The 23,330-nt window shown below is 52.7% G+C and overlaps 1 protein-coding gene across 1 annotated transcript in view; it reads right to left on the bottom strand.

Moving 5' to 3' along the window:
* The window catches only part of LOC133358049 (heat shock factor-binding protein 1-like), a 36,506-nt gene extending 13,555 nt beyond the window's left edge, over nucleotides 1-22,951 (bottom strand). The window contains exon 1 of the mRNA XM_061576316.1: nucleotides 22,728-22,951. Within this exon, the coding sequence (XP_061432300.1) occupies nucleotides 22,728-22,772 (45 nt within the window). The 5' untranslated portion in view covers nucleotides 22,773-22,951. The remainder of the gene's footprint in view (nucleotides 1-22,727) is intronic.
* Nucleotides 22,952-23,330: the final 379 nt, after the last annotated feature.

Raw genomic sequence — 23,330 nt, forward strand, 5'->3', positions numbered from 1 at the left:
AAATGCTTTGCTACCTGTTAAAGGCCAAATCCTTTCATGTCATGATTTTTACATGTCATTTATATTAGTTCACACAAACACTCCATCCATCTGTTCCTGGCCCGGCCCCTCTGTCAAATTTTAGAACCCATTGTGGCCTGTGAGTCAAAAGGTTTGCCCACCCCTGGTGTAGAGTATAGTAGTGTATGGTAGTGTAGTGTATAGCAGTGTGGACTATAGTGTATAGTAGTGTAGTGTATAGTAGTGTAGTGTATTGTGTCGTGTATAGTGTATAGTGGTGTATAGTAGTGTAGTGTATGGTAGTGTAGTGTATAGTAGAATGTATAGTGTAGTGTATCGTGGCATGTATAGTGCATCATGTAATGTACTGTATAGTGCAGCGTAAAGTGTAGTGTATAGTGTAGAGTATAGTCGTGTATAGTAGTGTCGTGTATAGTAGTGTCGTGTATAGTAGTGTAGTGTATTGTCGTGTATAGTGTAGAGTATAGTGTAGTGTATAGTGTAGAGTATAGTGGTGTATCTTCTCTTCTTCTTCTTGTTTGTCCATCAAAGTTGATGATGACCATGGCACGTTTGTCATTTTGTTGGGTTTTGATGAGTGCGCAGATGGCTGAACAGGCCAATTCGAGCCCGGAATTCTCTGTGGCATACTGGACAGGTCAGGGAGGATGTAGAGCTCTGAGGTGCAGCCACAAGTCCTTCCTTGGTAGATTTGCGCTGCTGAATCTTCAAGATAGCACAGAAGCTTCTCCTACTCTCACAGAGGACTGCACCGTCCTGTACTTTTTTTCTCCAGGCAGGTCGGTCCTGTGCTCGGGATTCCCAGCTTTTCAGGTCGAATCCAAAGCTCTTCAAGAAATCTTTAAGGGTGTCCTTGTAGCGCTTTTTGGGGCCACCTTGTGCTCGCTTGCCATTCTTCAGCTCGCCAAAGAAGACTTGTTTTGGAAGTCTCGCGTAGGGCATTCTGGTCACGTGGCCAGTCCATCTAAGCTGTTCCTTCGCAAGCAAGGTGTAGATGCTGGGGATATTTGCCTTGCTGAGGACTTCGGTGTCAGGGATTGTCTTGCCACTTGATCCTCAGCAGTTTCCTCAGACAGCTCAAGTGGAGATGATTCAATTTCTTGGCATGGCGCTGGTAAACTGTCCATGCTTTGCACCCATACAGAAGAGTTGGTAAGACAACAGCCCGGTAGACCTTCAGTTTTGTCTCCTGCTTGATGCCAGTCCTTTCCCATACGGAGTCACGTAGACGTCCAAAGGCTGCACTGGCCTTGACAATCCTGATGTTAACTTAATCATCTATGTTCACAGCACGAGACAGTGTACTACCAAGGTAAATAAACTTGTCAACGGCTGAAAGCTTTTGCCCATTCACAAAGATGGTTGGCTCAGTGTAGGGTTTCCCAGGAGCAGGTTGGTATAAAACTTTAGTCTTCTTTGTGCTGATTGATAGGCCAAAGTTGTTACAAGCTGAGGAGAAGTGGTCCATACTGTCCTGTAGTTCTTTATTTGAGCCAGCAGCCAGAGCACAGTCATCAGCAAACACAAGTTCTCGAACAGTGACTTCCTCCACTCTAGTTTTGGCTTGCATCCTCCGCAGATTGAATAGCCCACCGTCAAAACAGTAGATGAAGTTAATCCCAGTGTTGTGGTTCTGGAGTGAGTCTTGCAGCATGGCAGAAAACACCATGCTGAAGAGCATTGGCGCTAAAACGCAGCCTTGCTTCACCACGTTTGTGATTGGGAATGGATCAGAGAGTTCTTGCTGGTCTCTGACGCTGGCCATCATGCCATCATGGAGATTGCGCACGATGCCAATTAACTTATAGATCAACATTTTGTTCTTGGCATTTCTCCTGTAACTGCCGGGCAGTAAATACCATGTCAGTGGTTCCGCAATCTTTTCTGAAACCACACTGACTCTCAGGTACCGGACCCTGATCTAGGTGAACAATTAGGCGGTTCAGAAGGATTCTTGCCAAGATTTTGCCAGTGATTGATAGTATAGAGATGCCTCTATGGTTGTAGCAGTCCTGCCGATTTCCTTTCCTCTTATATAGATTTACTAGCGGTGAGTACCCGGCGTTGCCCGGGTGAAAAAGGCAGACACATGTAGTTACACACGCAAATCCATTGATACACAAAAATAGAGTTACACGCACAAATGGACTCTCACATACATACATAGACTGAACAACAACCGCCATTCGCCACTAAGTGGCGGTGACGTCACAACAACGCTTGTGCCAGGCTATGTGCACCTTGAGGCCATGTAAAGTGTCGAACGCCCGCTGGCAAGAGGTCACGGGGCAAACCCAGATGGCACAGGTCGACTGACTGAGACGACTGGCTGATGCATCACCTGTGGCCCCTACTGTGGCAACTTTCTGTGCTTTAGCCACCCGGCGCTCCTCTCGTTGTTGTGAGCGTCGCTCCTCCGCCCTCCGTTGTTGTTGGAGGGTGACTGCCTCCAACTGGCCAGTAGCGTCTTTCAGGAGCCTCCTCCACAGTGGCCGATCTTGACACGGCTGGTACCAGTCATCCGCAAGTGGACTCAGCTCCAAGTCTTCCTGTAGCACATAACTCCCATGTCTTCTCCAGCCCGTGCCGCACCTGTTTAGCCCCCTCGATCCAGCGGAACAAAAGCTGTTTAGGCATGTGGTGGCTGGCCATGCGGGCTACATGACTCAGGCAACGCAGCCTTGCCTGCCGGAGGTCACCGATGGGACTTTGTCCACATCTTTCAAGGATTTGTGAGCTCCTCATACAATGCAGCCTGGTTAAAGCCAGGATGGATCGTAGGCAGGCCAGCCCAAATGTTTCTAACTGGCGAAGATGTTCCATTAGGGGGGTCCAAGTTTCGCAAGCGTAGAGAAGGGAGGGAATGACCGTGGCCGAGAACACCTTAAGCTTCGTACGAAGTGATAGACCAGGTAGCTTCCACACAGCGTTACGCAGCCAATGAAAAGATACTGCAGCTCGACTGATTCGGAGTGAGACCTCTGCTGTTAAACCGGAGCCGGTCATTAGCACACTGCCCAGGGAAACTCTCCACTGTCTCCACAACTGGCCCATCACCAATTGGGAGTTGTGGGGGTGGAGTGTCCAATGGTACAAAATAGCCAGGCAGGTGCTTAGCTTTGGTTGGGCTGATGGTAAGGCCCCACACCTGTTGGTGGGAAGCTCCAGGTTCAGCAGCAACACCTGGAACTCCTCCTCCGAGTGAGCAGCCATTAGCAGATCATCGGCATACATAACGTGGTTGAGCAATAGGGAGCCATCCCTTGACCCCACCCGGGCATTGATCAGCCTCCCATTGTATCTGTAGCAGATGGGAATTCTTCCGGTACAGTCATTGAAGGCTCGACGAACTACGTGGTCCAATGTGGGAGCCAGAGGACATTCCTGTTGCACCCCAAGGTGTAAAGGGAATTGCTCTGACTCACGGCCACGTAGTTAAGATGCGGGGCCGCTCACCATCATGAAGGTCCTTAAGGATGGTGATGAGTGGGTTCGGGACTCAGAAAGCACGAATAGCAACCCAAAGGCCAGGCCTACTGATGGTATCATAGGCCTTGAGCAGGTCAATAAAGCACATGCATGGACTAAGATGCACACATGGACCTACAGACACGCAAATAAATGAAATTACACTGACTAACATGGAGGCATGCACACACAGCGACTAACAGACACGCGCATGGACTGAGACACACAAACACATCGACTTACAGACACACACACATATGGACTCACACATACATAGACATGTACTTGAGATACGCACACATGGAGTTACACACACATATCGACGTACACACATACAGCGACACACACACATACATAGAGTGCCACATACATTGCCGTACACACACATACACATGTCGACTGTCACACAGACATCCACTTGAGATATAGACACATGGAGTTGCACCTACATATATGGACGTACACACATACAGCGACTCACACACACACACCGACTCGCACACAGCAATACGTGGACTAAAATACACATTGACGTGAACACACATATGTACTCACACACACACATATGGACTAAGACACACACACATGAACTTACACATACATAGACTGACACACCCATACACATATGGACTGTGACACACAGATATCTACATTAGATACACAGACATGGATTAACACACATATGGACTAACACACAGACGCATTGACTTACACACACACATCGAGTGACACACACACATGTATAGACTTACACACACATGTGGACTAACACACACATATGGACTGACATATACATCGACGTACATGCACACAGATCGACTGACACACACACATAGACTAACACATACACATAAACACTTTTGACGTTGTCCGTTCGAAAAAGACACCCACATGGAGTGAAAGACACGCATGGCTCTACACGCACACACATATGGACTCAAAGACACACACATGGACTCACACACACACACATCGACGGGCATAGCAATCCCCGATGATGGCACAGCTATCAGTATTGCAGTACTACGTATAAGTAAATACGTGAGTGATGAAAACAATAGAAATGCATTGAAGAAATAAGCAGAAATCACAGACTGGCAGTAGACCGTGGCAGCGTTATAAAAGCGCATCAAAAAAAGGGGAAATTGAGCAACCCAAAAATCCAAAAAGAGTTTTGTGTACACAAACATAATTATTGTAACATGTCAACTCGTTTCATAATGGTAAACAATGAACCCAAGTAGTTATCTTCACAAAAACAGAATTATTGTAACATCTGTGAACTTGTTTTATAATGGTAAACAATGAAGCTGAGTTTTTATCTGCACACAAACATTATTATTGTAATGTTTGTCAACTAATGTGTTTAACAATAATAAACAATGGACTTGAGTTGTTAGCGTAAGAAGCAAGGAAATGTGTACTTAGCATAGGCGTGTTGAGGCCTTGTGCGATTCGTAGCCCCCGTCCTGGCCTACATTGGCGAGGCGCGGAGTTGGCACGTTGCCAGGCTAGGGCTGGGCTGCTACCCCCTCTCCAACATCCGCCGCCCGTGCAAGAATAATGCTATGTAAGCAGTAAAATATTATTATCTACGGAGTCTGTAGTATAAACTGAACGCATCGTGTTGGGGGGGGGGGCGAAGAGGACATGACACTGTGAAGAAATATCCGCAGCGTCATGTGTGTACATGTTGACTGTAAAACGCGTAAAAGAAAATGTTTCCCGTGAGCTGGAGCGAACGCGCATGACTTGGCAGGGTCCGCCCCCCCCCACGCAATTGGCGTCACTTGGTACAGTCGATGTCGTGCAATAAGTAAATAATGAATAATAGAAACGGCACAAATGTGCTAATTAAACTACTTTAAAGTTTATGGATGGGAAAACGGAATAGCCTTTACCCACCACGGGGCTTAGGGCGTGCCGCCTGGCAAATTATTTCAGTGTTAAACACCACCGTCCGAGAGCCAAATCCCCCGCAAGCGCGAGCGCACGGAGACTTTTATATATAACTAGCGGAAGTACCGGCTTTGCCCGGGTGAAAAATATCTTTCTTAAAAACCTTACATATATATACACAGATACTAAGGTATTGTCAAAGCCCGGTGGGCTGTTTGTACAGTTTTCCACCAACAAATATATAAGAGGCTTTCACAAGTCCAAAAAGTTGTAGAAAGTGTGGGGTAAATAGTTGTCAAAATGTTTCCGAAAATTGTGGTCTCCCCCCCCCCTCAAAAAATATCTTTACCCCTCGTAGGTATATATACTAACAACACCTTACATACAACAGAGGAAGTGGTATCTATTGACTCTGTAGTAGTATCTACTGACTGTACCGTAGTATCTACTGAGCCATGTGTAGCTACTGACTGTGTAGTAGTATTTAGTGACTGTAATAACTACTGACCATAGTAGTATTTACTGGGCCTACAGTAGTATCTACCGACTATATACTCGTAACGACTAACTGTATAGTATCTGCTGACTCTATAGTGTATCCACTGACTATAGTAGTAACTACAAAATCTATAGCAGTATCTACTCACTCTATAATAGTATCTACTGACTCTAGTAGCTACTCACCGTAGCAGTATGTACTGACTGTATAGTAGTATATACTGACTGTAGCAGTATTGACTGACTGTAGCGGTATATACTGACTGTTTTAGTATTTACTATAGCGGTATCTACCAACTCGATAGCAGTATCTACTATCACTACAGCAATGTATACCGACTGAGGTCGTACCTGCTATCACTACAGCAGTGCATACTGCTGTGTTGGTACCTGCTATGATTACAGCAGTGCATATTGTGGTGGAACCTGCTATGATTACAGCAGTGCATACTGCTGTGGTGGTATCTGCTATGATGAGAGGAGTACATATTGTGGTGGTGGTACCTGGTATGATAACAGCAGTGCATATTGACTGTACTCATCATTCACCCTCACCATTCACCACTCACAACTCACCCTCACCACTCATCCTCACCACTCACCACTCACTATTCACCATTCACCCTCACAACTCACCACTCACCAACCTCCCTCACCAATCTCCCTCACCACTCACCCTCACCACTCACCCTCACCACTCACCGTCACAACCACCACTCACCCTCACCACTCAACTTCACCCTCACTACTCACCATTCATCCTCACCAATCACCACTGACCAATCACCACTCACCACTCTCCACTAACCCTCACCACTCAACCTCACCACTCACCCTCAAAACTAACCACTCTCTCACCACTCACCCTCACCACTCACCCTCACCACTCACCCATCACCACTCACAACCGCCACTCACCCTCACCACTCATCCTCACCACTCACCCTCACAACAACCACTCACCCTCACCACTCACCCTGACCACTCACCACTCATCCTCACCAATCACACCCTCACCAATCACCACTCACCCGCACTGCTCACCCTCACCACTCACGCTCACCCTCACCACTCACCCCTCACTAATCACCACTCATAACCGCCACTCACCCTCACCACTCACCCTCAACACTCACCCTCACCACTCACCGTCACCATTCACTCTCACTACTCACCACTCATCCTCACCAATCACACCCTCAACAATCACCACTCACCCTCACCACTCACCCTCACCACTCACCCTCACAACAACCACTCACCCTCACCGCTCAGCACTCACCCTCACTACTCACCCTCACCACTAATCCTCACCAATCACACCATCACCAATCACCACCCACCCTCACCACTTGCCACTCACCCTCATCACTCACCCTCACCACTCACCCTCACATAAACCACTCACCCTCACTACTCATCCTCACCAATCGCACCCTCACCAATCACCACTCACCCTCACTGCTCACCCTCACCGCTCACCACTCAACCTCACCCTCACCACTCACGCTCACCCTCACCACTCACCTCTCACTAATCACCACTCACAACTGCCACTCACCCTCCCCACTCACCCTCACCACTCACCCTCACCAATCACCACTCACCCTCACCACTCACCCTCACCATTCACCCTCACTACTCACCCTCACCATTCACCCTCACCACTTTCCCTCAGCACTCTCCCTCACCACTCATCAGTCACGCTCACCACTCACCCTCACTACTCACCACTCACCCTCAACACTCACCCTCACCGCTCACCACTCACCCTCAACACTCACCCTCACCGCTCACCACTCACCCTGACCACTCACCACTCATCCTCACCAATCACATCCTCACCAATCACCACTCACCCTCACTGCTCACCCTCACCGCTCACCCTCACCACTCACCCTCACCACTCACGCTCACCCTCACCACTCACCCCTCACTAATCACCACTCACAACCGCCACTCACCCTCACCACCAACCCTCACCACTCACCCTCACCACTCACTAATCACCTCTCACAACCGTCACTCACCCTCACCACTCACTCTTACCACTCACCCTCACCACGTACCCTCACAACAACCACTCACCCTCACAACAACCACTCACTACTCACCCTCACCACTCATCCTCCCCAATCACACCCTCACCAATCACCACTCACCCTCACTGCTCACCACTCAACCTCACCACTCACGCTCACCCTCACCACTCACCCCTGACTAATCACCACTAACAACCGCCACTCACCCTCCCCACTCACCCTCACCACTCACCCTCACCAATCACCACTCACCCTCACCACTTACCACTCACCCTCACCACTCACTACTCACCCTCACCACTCTCCCTCACCAATCTCCCTCACCACTCTCCCTCACCAATCACCACTCACCCTCACCACTTACCACTCACCCTCACCACTCACTACTCTCCCTCACCACTCTCCCTCACCACTCTCCCTCACCAGTCACGCTCACCACTCACCACTCACGCTCACCACTCACCCTCACTACTCACCCTAACCACCCACCACTCACCCTCAACACTCACCCTCACCGCTCACCACTCATCCTCACCACTCACCCTGACCACTCACCCCTCATCCTCACCAATCACACCCTCACCAATCACCACTCACCCTCACTGCTCACCCTCACCGCTCACCCTCACCCTAACCACTCACGCTCACCCTCACCACTCACCCCTCACTAATCACCACTCACAACCGCCACTCATCCTCACCACTCACCCTCACTACTCACCACTCATCCTCACCAATCACACCCTCAACAATCACCACTCACCCTCACCACTCACGCTCAACACTCACCCTCACCACTCATGCTCACCACTAACCCTCACCACTCACCCTCACCACTCACTAATCACCTCTCACAACCGTCACTCACCCTCACCACTCAATCTTACCACTCACCCTCACCACTCACCTTCACAACAACCACTCACCCTCACAACAACCACTCACCCTCACTACTCACCCTCACCACTCATCCTCACCAATCACACCCTCACCAATCACCACTCACCCTCACTGCTCACCACTCAACCTCACCCTCACCACTCACGCTCACCCTCACCACTCACCCCTCACTAATCACCACTAACAACCGCCACTCACCCTCCCCACTCACCCTCACCCTCACCAATCACCACTCACCCTCACCACTCACCCTCACCACTCAACCTCACCACTCACCCTCACCACTCACCCTCACCACTCACACTCACTCTCACCACTCACCTCTCCTCACCACTCACTCTCCTCACCACTCACTCTCTCCCTCACCATCTCACCACTCTCTCCCTCACCACTCTCACCACTCTCTCCCTCACCACTCTCACCACTCTCTCCCTCACCACTCTCTCCCTCACCACTCTCTCCCACCACTCTCACCATCACCACTCCTCTCCCTCACCACTCTCTCCCTCACCACTCTCACCACTCTCACCACTCTCTCCCTCACCACTCTCTCCCTCACCACTCTCTCCCTCACCACCCATCTCCCTCACCACTCTCTCCCTCACCACTCTCTCCCTCACCACTCTCCCCCTCACCACTCTCCCCCTCACCACTCTCCCCCTCACCACTCTCCCCCTCACCACTCTCCCCCTCACCACTCTCCCCCTCACCACTCTCCCCCCTCACCACTCCTCTCCCTCACCACTCTCCCCCTCACCACCACTCTCCCTCACCACTCTCTCCCTCACCACTCTCTCCCTCACCACTCTCCCCCTCACCACTCTCCCCCCTCACCACTCTCCCCCTCACCACTCATCACCACTCTCACCACTCTCTCCCTCACTACTCTCTCCCTCACCACTCTCCCCCTCACCACCACTCTCCCTCACCACTCTCTCCCACCACTCTCTCCCTCACCACCACTCTCCCTCACCACTCTCCTCCCTCACCACTCTCCCTCTCACCACTCTCCCCCTCACCACTCTCCCCCTCACCACTCTCCCCCTCACCACTCTCCCCCTCACCACTCTCCCCCTCACCACTCTCCCCCCTCACCACTCTCCCCCTCACCACTCTCCCCCTCACCCACTCTCCCCCTCACCACTCTCTCCCTCACCACTCTCTCCCTCACCACTCTCTCCCTCACCACTCTCTCCCTCACCACCACTCTCCGTCACCACTCACTCCCTCACCACTCTCTCCCTCACCACCACTCTCCCTCACCACTCTCTCCCTCACCACTCTCCCCCTCACCACTCTCCCCCTCACCACTCTCCCCCTCACCACTCTCCCCCTCACCACTCTCACCACTCTCACCACTCTCTCCCTCACCACTCTCCCCCCTCACCACCACTCTCCCTCACCACTCTCTCCCTCACCACTCTCTCCCTCACCACCACTCTCTCCCTCGCCACTCTCCCCCTCGCCACTCTCCCCCCTCGCCACTCTCCCCTCGCCACTATCTCCCCTCGCCACTCTCCCCTCACCACTCTCCCCCTCACCACTCCCCCCCTCACCACTCTCTCCCTCACCACTCTCTCCCTCACCACCACTCTCCCTCACCACTCTCTCACCTCACCACCACTCTCCCTCACCACTCTCTCCCTCACCACTCTCCCCCTCACCACTCTCCCCCTCACCACTCTCCCCCTCACCACTCTCCCCCTCACCACTCTCCTCCCTCACCCACTCTCACCACTCTCAACCACTCTCTCCCAGCACCACTCTCTCCCTCACCACTCCTCCCCCTCACCACCACTCTCCCTCACCACACTCTCCCTCACCACTACTCTCCCGCACCACCACTCTCCCTCACCACCACTCTCCCTCCAACTCTCCCCCTCACCACTCTCCTCCCCCCCCCTCACCACTCTCCCCCCCCTCACCACTCTCCCCCTCACCACTCTCCCCCCTCACCACTCTCCCCCTCACCACTCTCCCCCTCACCACTCTCCCCCTCACCACTCTCCCCTCACCACTCTCCCCCTCACCACTCTCCCCTCACCACTCTCCCCCTCACCACTCTCCCCCTCACCACTCTCCCCCTCACCACTCTCCCCCTCACCACTCTCCCCCTCACCACTCTCCCCCTCACCACTCTCCCCCTCCCCTCCCCCTCACCACTCTCCCCCTCACCACTCTCCCCCTCACCACTCTCCCCCTCACCACTCTCCCCCTCACCACTCTCCCCCTCACCACTCTCCCCCTCACCACTCTCCCTCACCACTCTCTCCCTCACCACTCTCCCCCTCACCACTCTCTCCCTCACCACTCTCTCCCTCACCACCACTCTCCCTCACCACCACTCTCCCTCACCACCACTCTCCCTCACCACTCTCCCCCTCACCACTCTCCCCCTCACCACTCTCCCCCTCACCACTCTCCCCCTCACCACTCTCCCCCCTCACCACTCTCCCCCTCACCACTCTCCCCTCACCACTCTCCCCCCTCACCACTCTTCCCTCACCACTCTCTCCCTCACCACTCTCTCCCTCACCACTCTCACCACTCCTCACCACTCTCTCCCTCACCACTCTCTCCCTCACCACTCTCTCCCTCACCACCATCTCTCCCTCACCACTCTCTCCCTCACCACTCTCCCCTCACCACTCTCCCCCTCACCACTCTCCCCCGCACCACTCTCCCCCTCACCACTCTCCCCCTCACCACTCTCCCCCTCACCACTCTCCCCTCACCACTCTCCCCCCTCACCACTCTCCCCCTCACCACTCTCTCCCTCACCCTCTCTCCCTCACCACTCTCCCCCTCACCACCACTCTCCCTCACCACTTCTCCTCCCTCACCACTCTCCCCCTCACCACTCTCCCCCTCACCACTCTCCCCCTCACCACTCCCCCCCTCACCACTCTCACCACCTCTCACCACTCTCTCCCTCACTACTCTCTCCCTCACCACTCTCCCCCCTCACCACCACTCTCCCTCACCACTCTCTCCCTCACCACTCTCTCCCTCACCACCACTCTCCCTCACCACTCTCTCCCTCACCACTCTCCCCTCTCACCACTCTCCCCCTCACCACTCTCCCCCTCACCACTCTCCCCCTCACCACTCTCCCCCTCACCACTCTCCCCCTCACCACTCTCCCCCTCACCACTCTCCCCCTCACCACTCTCCCCCTCACCACTCTCCCCCTCACCACTCTCTCCCTCACCACTCTCTCCCTCACCACTCTCTCCCTCACCACTCTCTCCCTCCCACCACTCTCCCTCACCACTCACTCCCTCACCACTCTCTCCCTCACCACCACTCCTCCCTCACCACTCTCTCCCTCACCACTCTCCCCCTCACCACTCTCCTCCCCCTCACCACTCTCCCCCTCACCACTCTCCCCCTCACCACTCTCACCACTCTCACCACTCTCCTCCCTCACCACTCTCCCCCTCACCACCACTCTCCCTCACCACTCTCCTCTCCCTCACCACCTCCCTCACCACTCTCTCCCTCACCACTCTCCCCCCTCACCACTCTCTCCCTCACCACTCTCACCACTCTCACCACTCTCACCACTCTCTCCCCACCACTCTCCCCCTCACCACCACTCTCCCTCACCACTACTCTCCCTCACCACTACTCTCCCTCACCACCACTCTCCCTCACCACCACTCTCCCTCACCACCACTCTCCCTCACAACTCTCCCATCACCACTCTCCCCCCTCACCACTCTCCCCTCACCACTCTCCCCCTCACCACTCTCCCCCTCACCACTCTCCCCTCACCACTCTCCCCCTCACCACTCTCCCCCTCACCACTCTCCCCCTCACCACTCTCCCCCTCACCACTCTCCCCCTCACCACTCTCCCCCCTCACCACTCTCCCCCTCACCACTCTCCCCCTCACCACTCTCCCCCTCACCACTCTCCCCCTCACCACTCTCCCCTCACCACTCTCCCCCTCACCACTCTCCCCCTCCCACTCTCCCCCCTCACCACTCTCCCCCTCACCACTCTCCCCCTCACCACTCTCCCCCCTCACCACTCTCCCCCTCACCACTCTCCCCCTCACCACTCCCCCCTCACCACTCTCCCTCACCACCACTCTCCCTCACCACCACTCTCCCTCACCACCACTCTCCCTCACCACTCTCTCCCTCACCAACTCTCCCCCTCACCACTCTCCCCCCTCACCACTCTCCCCCTCACCACTCTCCCCCTCACCACTCTCCCCCTCACCACTCTCCCCCTCACCACTTCTCCCCTCACCACTCTTTCCCTCACCACTCTTCCCTCACCACTCTCCCCCTCACCCACTCTCCTCCCTCACCACTCTCTCCCTCACCACTCTCTCCCCTCACCACTCTCTCCCTCCACCACTCTCTCCCTCACCACTCTCTCCCTCACCACTCTCTCCCTCACCACTCTCTCCCCTCACCACTCGCTCCTCACCACTCTCTCCCCTCACCACTCTCTCCCCTCCCAATCCCCTCCCACTCTCCCCCTCACCACTCTCTCCCTCACCACTCTCTCCCTCACCACTCTCTCCCTCACCACCACTCTCCCTCACCACTCTCTCCCTCACCACTCTCCCCCTCACCACTCTCCCCCTCACCACTCTCCCCCTCACCTCTCTCCCCCTCACCACTCTCCCCCTCACCACTCTCCCCCTCACCACTCTCTCCCTCACCACTCTCTCCCTCACCACTCTCTCCCTCACCACTCTCTCCCTCACCACTCTCCCCCTCACCACTCTCCCCCTCACCACTCTCCCCCTCACCACTCTCTCCCTCACCACTCTCCCCCTCACCACTCTCTCCCTCACCACATGTTAAAGGCGCTCCTAAAGGAATCTACAACCTTCGATGATTCCTTTGCGCGATTCAAAGAATCGATTCCTGGCGCATAGGAGGTTTCCATTTTTAATTACAGAGTTTTATTTTCATTGTTATGTTATGTTTTAAAGTTTTCAGGAGTTATTAATTATATTTTAGCCCCAGTCAACGCCGGATATTTCCCATTCGTAGCAGTTTATATCAACTCTATAACCAACTTTATTAAACGGAAATAAGGTGATTCTAAATGAATCTACAACATTCGATTCCTTTTCGCGATTCAGAGAATCGATTCTTGGCGCGGTCGGGTTTATAATTTTAATTACACAGTTGTATTTTCATTGGTATCTTACAATAATATTGTCTAATCGCTATAATTTTATTATCTACCGACCCTATAATAGTAATTGCACATGTAGGGGTGTTAGAGAGAGGGCCGTTATGTATGGCAGTCTATGGGAAACAAACACAGTGGGCGGGGCTACGTGTGTGCACAGGGAGATGCCCTCTGCGACGTCCGAGCCAGACACCCTGGGGGGGGGCTGGTTTGGCGTTATGATCCCCCGGGGCCCCACCCCTCAAGGAGGGTTGGGTATAAAAGGGGACGTTATAGGGGCTCGGGGAGAGTTATGTTATAGTTAACCAAGAAGGCTGAAGACGTCTTAGATAGAGCCCTGGACTCCCCTCGTTCGATGTCCTTATCAGGGCCGAACAGGACTGAGCCAGCGGCGTGGTCCCGAAAGCCAGAGCCGGTGCTCTTCTAAGAGCTGGTCTGGGACTCCGGGTACCGGCCCGACTTACCAGTGTCGGGCCAAGTAGCCTCCCCTAGCCCAGTAGTGGAGGACCGTGAGGCAGGCTAGGACTTGGCTAGGAAGTGTATCCTTAGCTAGTCGGGTGAGGGGGCCGATACCCCCTCCAGTGCTGTATGTCACATAGAGCTGTGTTAAATAAATATCCGTGTGCCTCCACCTCGGCGTCAAGTGTCTTCACCGGTACTTCAACTGGTGTCAGAAGTAAAACTCGAACATGGACACGCGGAGGACAGCGCGAGCCAAAGTACCGAAAGAGGAAGATACTGCCGAGATCGTCTAGCCCGAGACGGCTACACAAGCCATGGTGCAGCCGGGGCCTGATGTCTCCTTACCGGGGCATCTGAGTGAGGAAGGACCACGGCCGGACGCGTTGCGGCTGGCTCACGGGAGGCTGGCGGGGCTGCTGTGTGCCGCTGCCGCCGCGCTGGAGACCGTCGCGCGGCTGGGGGCCGGTGGTTCAACACGGGCTGAGGCGGGCCGGCGACCAGGGCGCCTTCCCGCCATTTCGGAGCGGCCCGAGTTTGAAACTCCCGCCATCGACGCTGCAGCTGTTCGGGGCGTGGCCAGCCTACACATCCACTCCGGCATCGCCGTCGCTGAAGCTGCGACGTCATCACCACCGCGACAGGCGATCCCATCGGCCGCTCGCACCGACGCACAGCCGAGTGGAGGTGACATCTGCCCGCAGGAATCTACAACAACCGCTGCGCTCCATCAGAGGCTGCGGGCCCGGGCTGCTCGCCATCGACGGCGAGTTGGAACGACGTCGCCCGTCAACTCGACCAGCTGCTGGTGGCAAGGGAGTGGCCGGGTGTTGGTGAGTGATGGCGAAATTGGCTGTGGCGTTCGCGCCGTTTCGGCGGTGTCGGCGTTCCCGCCATTTGCACCATGCCGGCGTTTCACGCCACTTCAACGTGCCGGCGTTCCCGCCTTTTGCGCCTTGTGCGCTTTGCGCCTTGTGTGCCGGCCTTGTGGGCCTTGTGTGCCGGCCTAGCGGCGTACCACTGCAGCCCTGTGATTACGGGCCTCCCTCCCCCCATTGAAGTAAGAAGAGCGGGGGAGGGCATCGGTGGTGAGAGCGAGAGGGGTCCGTGATTGAAGAGAGGGTTCCGACTATGGAGACACTGCTGGGAGGAACTTTTTTTCAGTTTGACTCTCCGGTTTTGTGTTCCTCGCGGACGGTTTTTCCCTCTGTTCTTTTTGCATTTTGGCTTGTGCGAGTGTTATTTGGTTAATGTTGAAGGGGATTTTGAAATTACAGGTTCGGGTTGTTTCAAACCCACTGGTTGGTTCCTGTCCGTTGTTGCACAGAGGATGTCTTTTGTGCGGGAATGCTCCTCGTGTTCTACATGGATCGGGGGTGCGTTTCCGTTAATTGCGTTGCTCTCTCCACTCGGTTGGTACAGCTGCATTGCTGCAATGCGAGTCTCGGAGATGAGGTGTACGGATGCGGGAAGTGAGGTGTATGTGTTGTGATGGTAGGATGTCTTTTGTGCGGGAATGCTCCTTGTGTTCTACATGGATCGGGGGTGCGTTTCCGTTAATTGCGTCGCTCTCTCCACTCGGTTGGTACAGCTGCATTGCTGCAATGCGAGTCTCGGAGATGAGGGGTACGGATACGGGATGTGAGGTGTATGTGTTGTGATGGTGTTAAATTGCGATGGTGACATGCTGCCAGGGATTTGGAATTGTGGTGCTGGCTGTCACTTATCTTGGGGCGCAGATCCTGACCAGGATGGCCCTGTGAGTGTTGCGTGTTTAACATGAGCGTTGTGGTCCCGTCATGCAATGGCTGACGGCTTGACCTGACAGCCCGGAGATTAAAACACTCCGTGGTATGTCTAGCCTAGTGGGCTGTGTGCTCACATGGCTCAGAGAGTGTGGTCCCGTCATGCAATGGCTGACGGCTTGACCTGACAGCCCGGAGATTAAAACACTCCGTGGTATGTCTAGCCTAGTGGGCTGTGTGCTCACATGGCTCAGAGAGTGTGGTCCCGTCATGCAATGGCTGACGGCTTGACCTGACAGCCCGGAGATTAAAACACTCCGTGGTATGTCTAGCCTAGTGGGCTGTGTGCTCACGTGGCTCAGGGAGTGTGGTCCCGTCATGCTGTGTCTGACGGCTTGACCTGACAGCCCGGAGATTAAAACACTCCGTGGTATGTCTAGCCTAGTGGGCTGTGTGCTCACATGGCTCAGGGAGTGTGGTCCCGTCATGCTGTGTCTGACGGCTTGACCTGACAGCCCGGAGATTAAAACACTCCGTGGTATGTCTAGCCTAGTGGGCTGTGTGCTCACATGGCTCAGGGAGTGTGGTCCCGTCATGCTGTGTCTGACGGCTTGACCTGACAGCCCGGAGATTAAAACACTCCGTGGTATGTCTAGCCTAGTGGGCTGTGTGCTCACATGGCTCAGGGAGTGTGGTCCCGTCAGGCTGTGTCTGACGGCTTGACCTGACAGCCCGGAGATTAAAACACTCTGTGGCTTGTCTAGCCTTGTGGGCTGTGCGCTCACATGGCTCAGGGAGGGTGGTCCCGTCATGCTATGGCTGACGGCTTGACCTGACGGCTCGGAGGTTCAGACCCTCTGAGGCGCGTTGAAACAGTGAGCTGGAGATTCGTAAGGTTCGAGTGAGTTAGCCAGTTTTCATGTATATAGGTTGTGTTCATTGTGTGTAGTGTGGGGGGTGTGTTCCCTGCCCATTGAAATGTACGTACGTTGGGTTCACCTGGTGTTGTGTGTATGGTGGGTTCCCTGCAAATTGTATATAGCTTGTTTTTTTTACGGAATTCGTATTTATTCAAGGGGGGGTGCGTCGGGTTGTTTTCTCTTCTTGCTGTTGCATTTTGTTGTGTTCTTGTTGCCGTTCTTGTTATTGTTGAAAATTAGTGAGGCACACGCGCGGTTACGGTATAAATTCATTTTTATTGTCATTGTGTATGTTGGCAGCCGGGACGGCTGCGAGCTATGCAGGGGGGAGTGATGTAGGGGTGTTAGAGAGAGGGCCGTTATGTATGGCAGTCTATGGGAAACAAACACAGTGGGCGGGGCTACGTGTGTGCACAGGGAGATGCCCTCTGCGACGTCCGAGCCAGACACCCTGGGGGGGGCTGGTTTGGCGTTATGATCCCCCGGGGCCCCACCCCTCAAGGAGGGTTGGGTATAAAAGGGGACGTTATAGGGGCTCGGGGAGAGTTATGTTATAGTTAACCAAGAAGGCTGAAGACGTCTTAGATAGAGCCCTGGACTCCCCTCGTTCGATGTCCTTATCAGGGCCGAACAGGACTGAGCCAGCGGCGTGGTCCCGAAAGCCAGAGCCGGTGCTCTTCTAAGAGCTGGTCTGGGACTCCGGGTACCGGCCCGACTTACCAGTGTCGGGCCAAGTAGCCTCCCCTAGCCCAGTAGTGGAGGACCGTGAGGCAGGCTAGGACTTGGCTAGGAAGTGTATCCTTAGCTAGTCGGGTGAGGGGGCCGATACCCCCTCCAGTGCTGTATGTCACATACGAGCTGTGTTAAATAAATATCCGTGTGCCTCCACCTCGGCGTCAAGTGTCTTCACCGGTACTTCACACACATTGGGGTGGAAGGGGAGTGAAGAGGACGTGAAACTTTGATGAATTTACCTCAGAATCGCGTGTTAATGCGTGCGCATATTTGTAACGGGAATTAAAAATGGCGTCCACCCCGCAGCGAAGTTGTTGCTACCCATTGCCAGGGGCAACCGCCGTGGTCCGCGCCGACCGGCAATATTAAATAAATAAATAATTAGATTGTGTAACTAAATAAAGAGCAATCGCACTAAATCGATAATCGGTCCGATTTAAAATTTAGAGACGAAAAATCGGAAATGCCTAAGTTTACCGCGGGCCGGGGGCGTGCCCACCTGCAAAATTTAATCTCGGCGAACCCCACGGTCCGATAGCTAAATCCCCCGGAAGGGAGCGTACGCAGACGGACAAACAGACAGACAGACAGACAGACAAAAAATGAATTATATAGGTTAGATAACTAGCGGTGAGTACCCGGCGTTGCCCGGGCGAAAAAGGCAGACACATGTAGTTACACACGCAAATCCATTGATACACAAAAATAGAGTTACACGCACAAATGGACTCTCACATACATACATAGACTGAACAACAACCGCCATTCGCCACTAAGTGGCGGTGACGTCACAACAACGCTTGTGCCAGGCTATGTGCACCTTGAGGCCATGTAAAGTGTCGAACGCCCGCTGGCAAGAGGTCACGGGGCAAACCCAGATGGCACAGGTCGACTGACTGAGACGACTGGCTGATGCAGCACCTGTGGCCCCTACTGTGGCAACTTTCTGTGCTTTAGAAACCCGGCGCTCCGCTCGTTGTTGCGAGCGTCGCTCCTCCGCCCTCCATTGTTGTTGGAGGGTGACTGCCTCCAACTGGCCAGTAGCGTCTTTCAGGAGCCTCCTCCACAGTGGCCGATCTTGACACGGCTGGTACCAGTCATCCGCAAGTGGACTCAGCTCCAAGTCTTCCTGTAGCACATAACTCCCATGTCTTCTCCAGCCCGTGCCGCCCCCGTTTAGCCCCCTCGATCCGGCGGAACAAAAGCTGTTTAGGCATGTGGTGGCTGGCCATGCGGGCTACATGACTCAGGCAACGCAGCCTTGCCTGCCGGATGGTCACCGATGGGACTTTGTCCACATCTTTCAAGGATTTGTGAGCTCCTCACACAATGCAGCCTGGTTAAAGCCAGGATGGATCGTAGGCAGGCCAGCCTAAATGTTTCTAACTGGCGAAGATGTTCCATTAGGGGGGTCCAAGTTTCGCAAGCGTAGAGAAGGGAGGGAATGACCGTGGCCGAGAACACCTGAAGCTTCGTACGAAGTGATAGACCAGGTAGCTTCCACACAGCGTTACGCAGCCAATGAAAAGATACTGCAGCTCGACTGATTCGGAGTGAGACCTCTGCTGTTAAACCGGAGCCGGTCATTAGCACACTGCCCAGGGAAACTCTCCACTGTCTCCACAACTGGCCCATCACCAACTGGGAGTTGTGGGGGTGGAGTGTCCGATGGTACAAAATAGCCAGGCAGATGCTTAGCTTTGGTTGGGCTGATGGTAAGGCCCCACCTGTTGGTGGCAAGCTCCAGGTTCAGCAGCAGCACCTGGAACTCCTTCTCCGAGTGAGCAGCCATTCGCAGATCATCGGCATACATAACGTGGTTGAGCAATAGGGAGCCATCCCTTGACCGCACCTGGGCATCGATCAGCCTCCCATTGTATCTGTAGCAGATGGGAATTCTTCCGGTACAGTCATTGAAGGCTTGACGAACTACGTGGTCCAATGTGGGAGGCAGAGGACATTCCTGTTGCACCCCAAGGTGTAAAGGGAATTGCTCTGACTCACGGCCACGTAGTTAAGATGCGGGGCCGCTCACCATCATGAAGGTCCTTAAGGATGGTGATGAGTGGGTTCGGGACTCGGAAAGCACGAAGAGCAACCCAGAGGCCAGGCCTACTGATGGTATCATAGGCCTTGAGCAGGTCAATAAAGCACACGCATGGACTAAGATGCACACATGGACCTAAAGACACGCAAATAAATGAAGTTACACTGACTAACATGGAGGCATGCACACACAGCGACTAACACACACGCGCATGGACTGAGACACACAAACACATCGACTTACAGACACACACATATGGACTCACACATACATAGACATGTACTTGAGATACGCATACATGGAGTTACACACACATATCGACGTACACACATACAGTGACACACACACATACATAGAGTGCCACACACATTGCCGTACACACACACACATGTCGACTGTCACACAGACATCCACTTGAGATATAGACACATGGAGTTGCACTCACATATATGGACGTACACACATACAGCGACTCACACACACACACACCGACTCGCACACAGCAATACGTGGACTAAAATACACATTGACGTAAACACACATGTACTTACACACACACATATGGACTAAGACACACACACATGAACTTACACATACATAGACTGACACACCCATACACATATGGACTATGACACACAGACGCATTGACTTACACACACACATCGAGTGACACACACACACATGTATAGACTTACACACACATGTGGACTAACACACACATATGGACTGACATACACATCGACGTACATGCACACAGATCGACTGACACACACACATGGACTAACACACACACATAAACACTTTTGACGTTGTCCGTTCGAAAAAGACACCCACATTGAGTGAAAGACACGCATGGCTCTACACGCACATACATATGGACTCAAAGACACACACATGGACTCACACACACACACATCGACGGGCACAGCAATCCCCGATGATGGCACAGCTATCAGTATCGCAGTACTATGTATAAGTAAATAGCGTGACGTGAGCGATGAAAACAATAGAAATGCATTGAAGAAATAAGCAAAAATCACAGACTGGCAGTAGACCATGGCAGCGTTATAAAAGCTACATCAAAAAAGGGGAAATTGAGCAACCCAAAAATCCAAAAAGAGTTTTGCGTACACAAACATAATTATTGAAACATGTCAACTCGTTTCATAATGGTAAACAATGAACCCGAGTAGTTATCTTCACAAAAACTGAATTATTGTAACATCTGTGAACTTGTTTTATAATGGTAAACAATGAAGCCGAGTTTTTATCTGCACACAAACATTATTATTGTAATGTTTGTCAACGTGTTGACTGTAAAACGCGTAAAAGAAAATGTTTCCCGTGAGCTGGGGCGAACGCGCATGACTTGGCAGGGTCCGCCCCCCCCACGCAATTGGCGTCACTTGGTACAGTCGATGTCATGCAATAAGTAAATAATGAATAATAGAAACGGCACAAATGTGTTAATTAAACTACTTTAAAGTTTACGGACAGGAAAACGGAATAGCCTATACCCACCACGGGGCTTAGGGCGTGCCGCCTGGCAAATTATTTCAGTGTTAAATACCATCGTCCGAGAGCCAAATCCCCCGCAAGCGCGAGCGCACGGAAACTTTTATATAAAAAAAAGAATTAAAATTAAATTATATAGTGGTATCCTTGAACTCCTTGGGAACGGCTTCTAAGTTCCACAGAGATCGGAAGAGGTCGGTCAGTTTCTCGACTAAGCGAGGCCCTCCAGCCTTGTAGATTTCTGCTGGAATGGCATCGGACCCTGGAGCTTTGCCTGATGAGAGGAGTGTTATGGCTTTGCTGGTTTCCTCAATGGATGGTAGAACAGCAAGGGACTGGTTTATTTCAACTTGAGGCAGTCTCGCAATAGTAGTAGTGTAGTGTATAGTAGTGTAGTGTATGGTAGTGTAGTGTATAGTAGAATGTATAGTGTAGTGTATCATGACATGTATAGTGTATCGTGTAATATACTGTATAGTGTACAGTGTAGTGTCGAGTGTAGAGTATAGTGGTGTATAGTAGTGTCGTGTATAGTAGTGTCGTGTATAGTGTAGTGTATAGTGTAGTGTATAGTAGTGTAGAGTATAGTAGTGTATAGTAGTGTATAGTAGTGTCGTGTATAGTAGTGTCGTGTATAGTAGTGTCGTGTATAGTGTAGTGTATAGTGTAGTGTATAGTAGTGTAGTGTATGGTAGTGTAGTGTATGGTAAAATGTACATTGTAGTGTATCGTGTAATGTACTGTAAAGTGTAGTGTATAGTAGTGTATAGTGTAGTGTATTCTCCGTATTCTTGAAGAAGCAAATTGAGTTGTCAGGCTCATACGGCGCCCAGCCGATAAGGATGTTGAGAAGTATGGGGTTCCTGCAGCAGCAGCAGCAACTGCAGTTCCCTTTGATGCTGTTAATCCTGCATAATGCACATGCATATGTAGTACTAATCACATTCCTGCATTTCCCATAAATATGCGAAATTCCTATTGATATGCAAATTCCTTCGTCAAGGCGCCCAGCTTATATATACGCTCCAAGCTTGTGTGCTGTTTCATTCAGACGCTGTCGCCTCGACGGACCTGGTTTTCACCTGAGACGGCTGCTTGCGTTGTGCCCGAAACGTCGTGAGAATAATTTTATTATGTTTTATTTTTATTATTTTATTACTTCCCTTCTACGTGACTTTACCGAAAGAACCAAGAAGATGAATCCCTGCAGTCACGAAAGCTTTAAATCAAAATTTAGTTCCTATTGTTGTTGTTGACGTGACGACGATAACAAAGCGGGTGGGGGGGGGTCTGTGCGGCCTTGGCCTGGACTCACGAGCGCCTTCAAATCCTGGACGGTCTCCGACTCGGCGTCGCTCATCGTAGCCGGAGGCGGGTGTGGTGGAGGCAGCGGACAACGCGGATGGACGGGAGAGAGAGGGAGGAGATCGCGAAGCGCTTCGACCTCGCTTCACTGAATGTGCTTTGAATGAATGAATGAACGGAGAGAATGAGTTGAAAACACAAGCCAGGGGCGTTGCACGGTGACTGTTGGATGGCGGGCGGGGGCGGTGTGGCAAAAGCAACTACGAGGCGTCGTTTGGATAAAAACACCACCAGCCCCACCCCGAAGTGCTGAATTACGAAACGCGTTTAATGGGGGTGGGGTGGGGGAAAGCCCAGCGTGCACAGCGTATATGCATTGTAAGACGCATCCACCACCACGAGGGACATTGTGCCAGGCTAGGTACACTTTTGTTCACGTTCAAGAAGACACGCACACACGCCGGATTATAAGACGCACCCCCAGCTTTTTACATTACATTTTTTTTAAGTGCGTCTTATAATCCGGAAAAAACACTGGCTTTTATCGATCTACTGCTGGATGATGACAGCCCGCTCCTTCCCAAGCCGTGCGGGTGGAGGTGGTAACGCGTGA

This window comes from Lethenteron reissneri, chromosome 60 (assembly GCF_015708825.2).
Source record: "Lethenteron reissneri isolate LAM-NWPU_2019-01 chromosome 60, ASM1570882v1, whole genome shotgun sequence".
NCBI lineage: Eukaryota > Metazoa > Chordata > Hyperoartia > Petromyzontiformes > Petromyzontidae > Lethenteron > Lethenteron reissneri.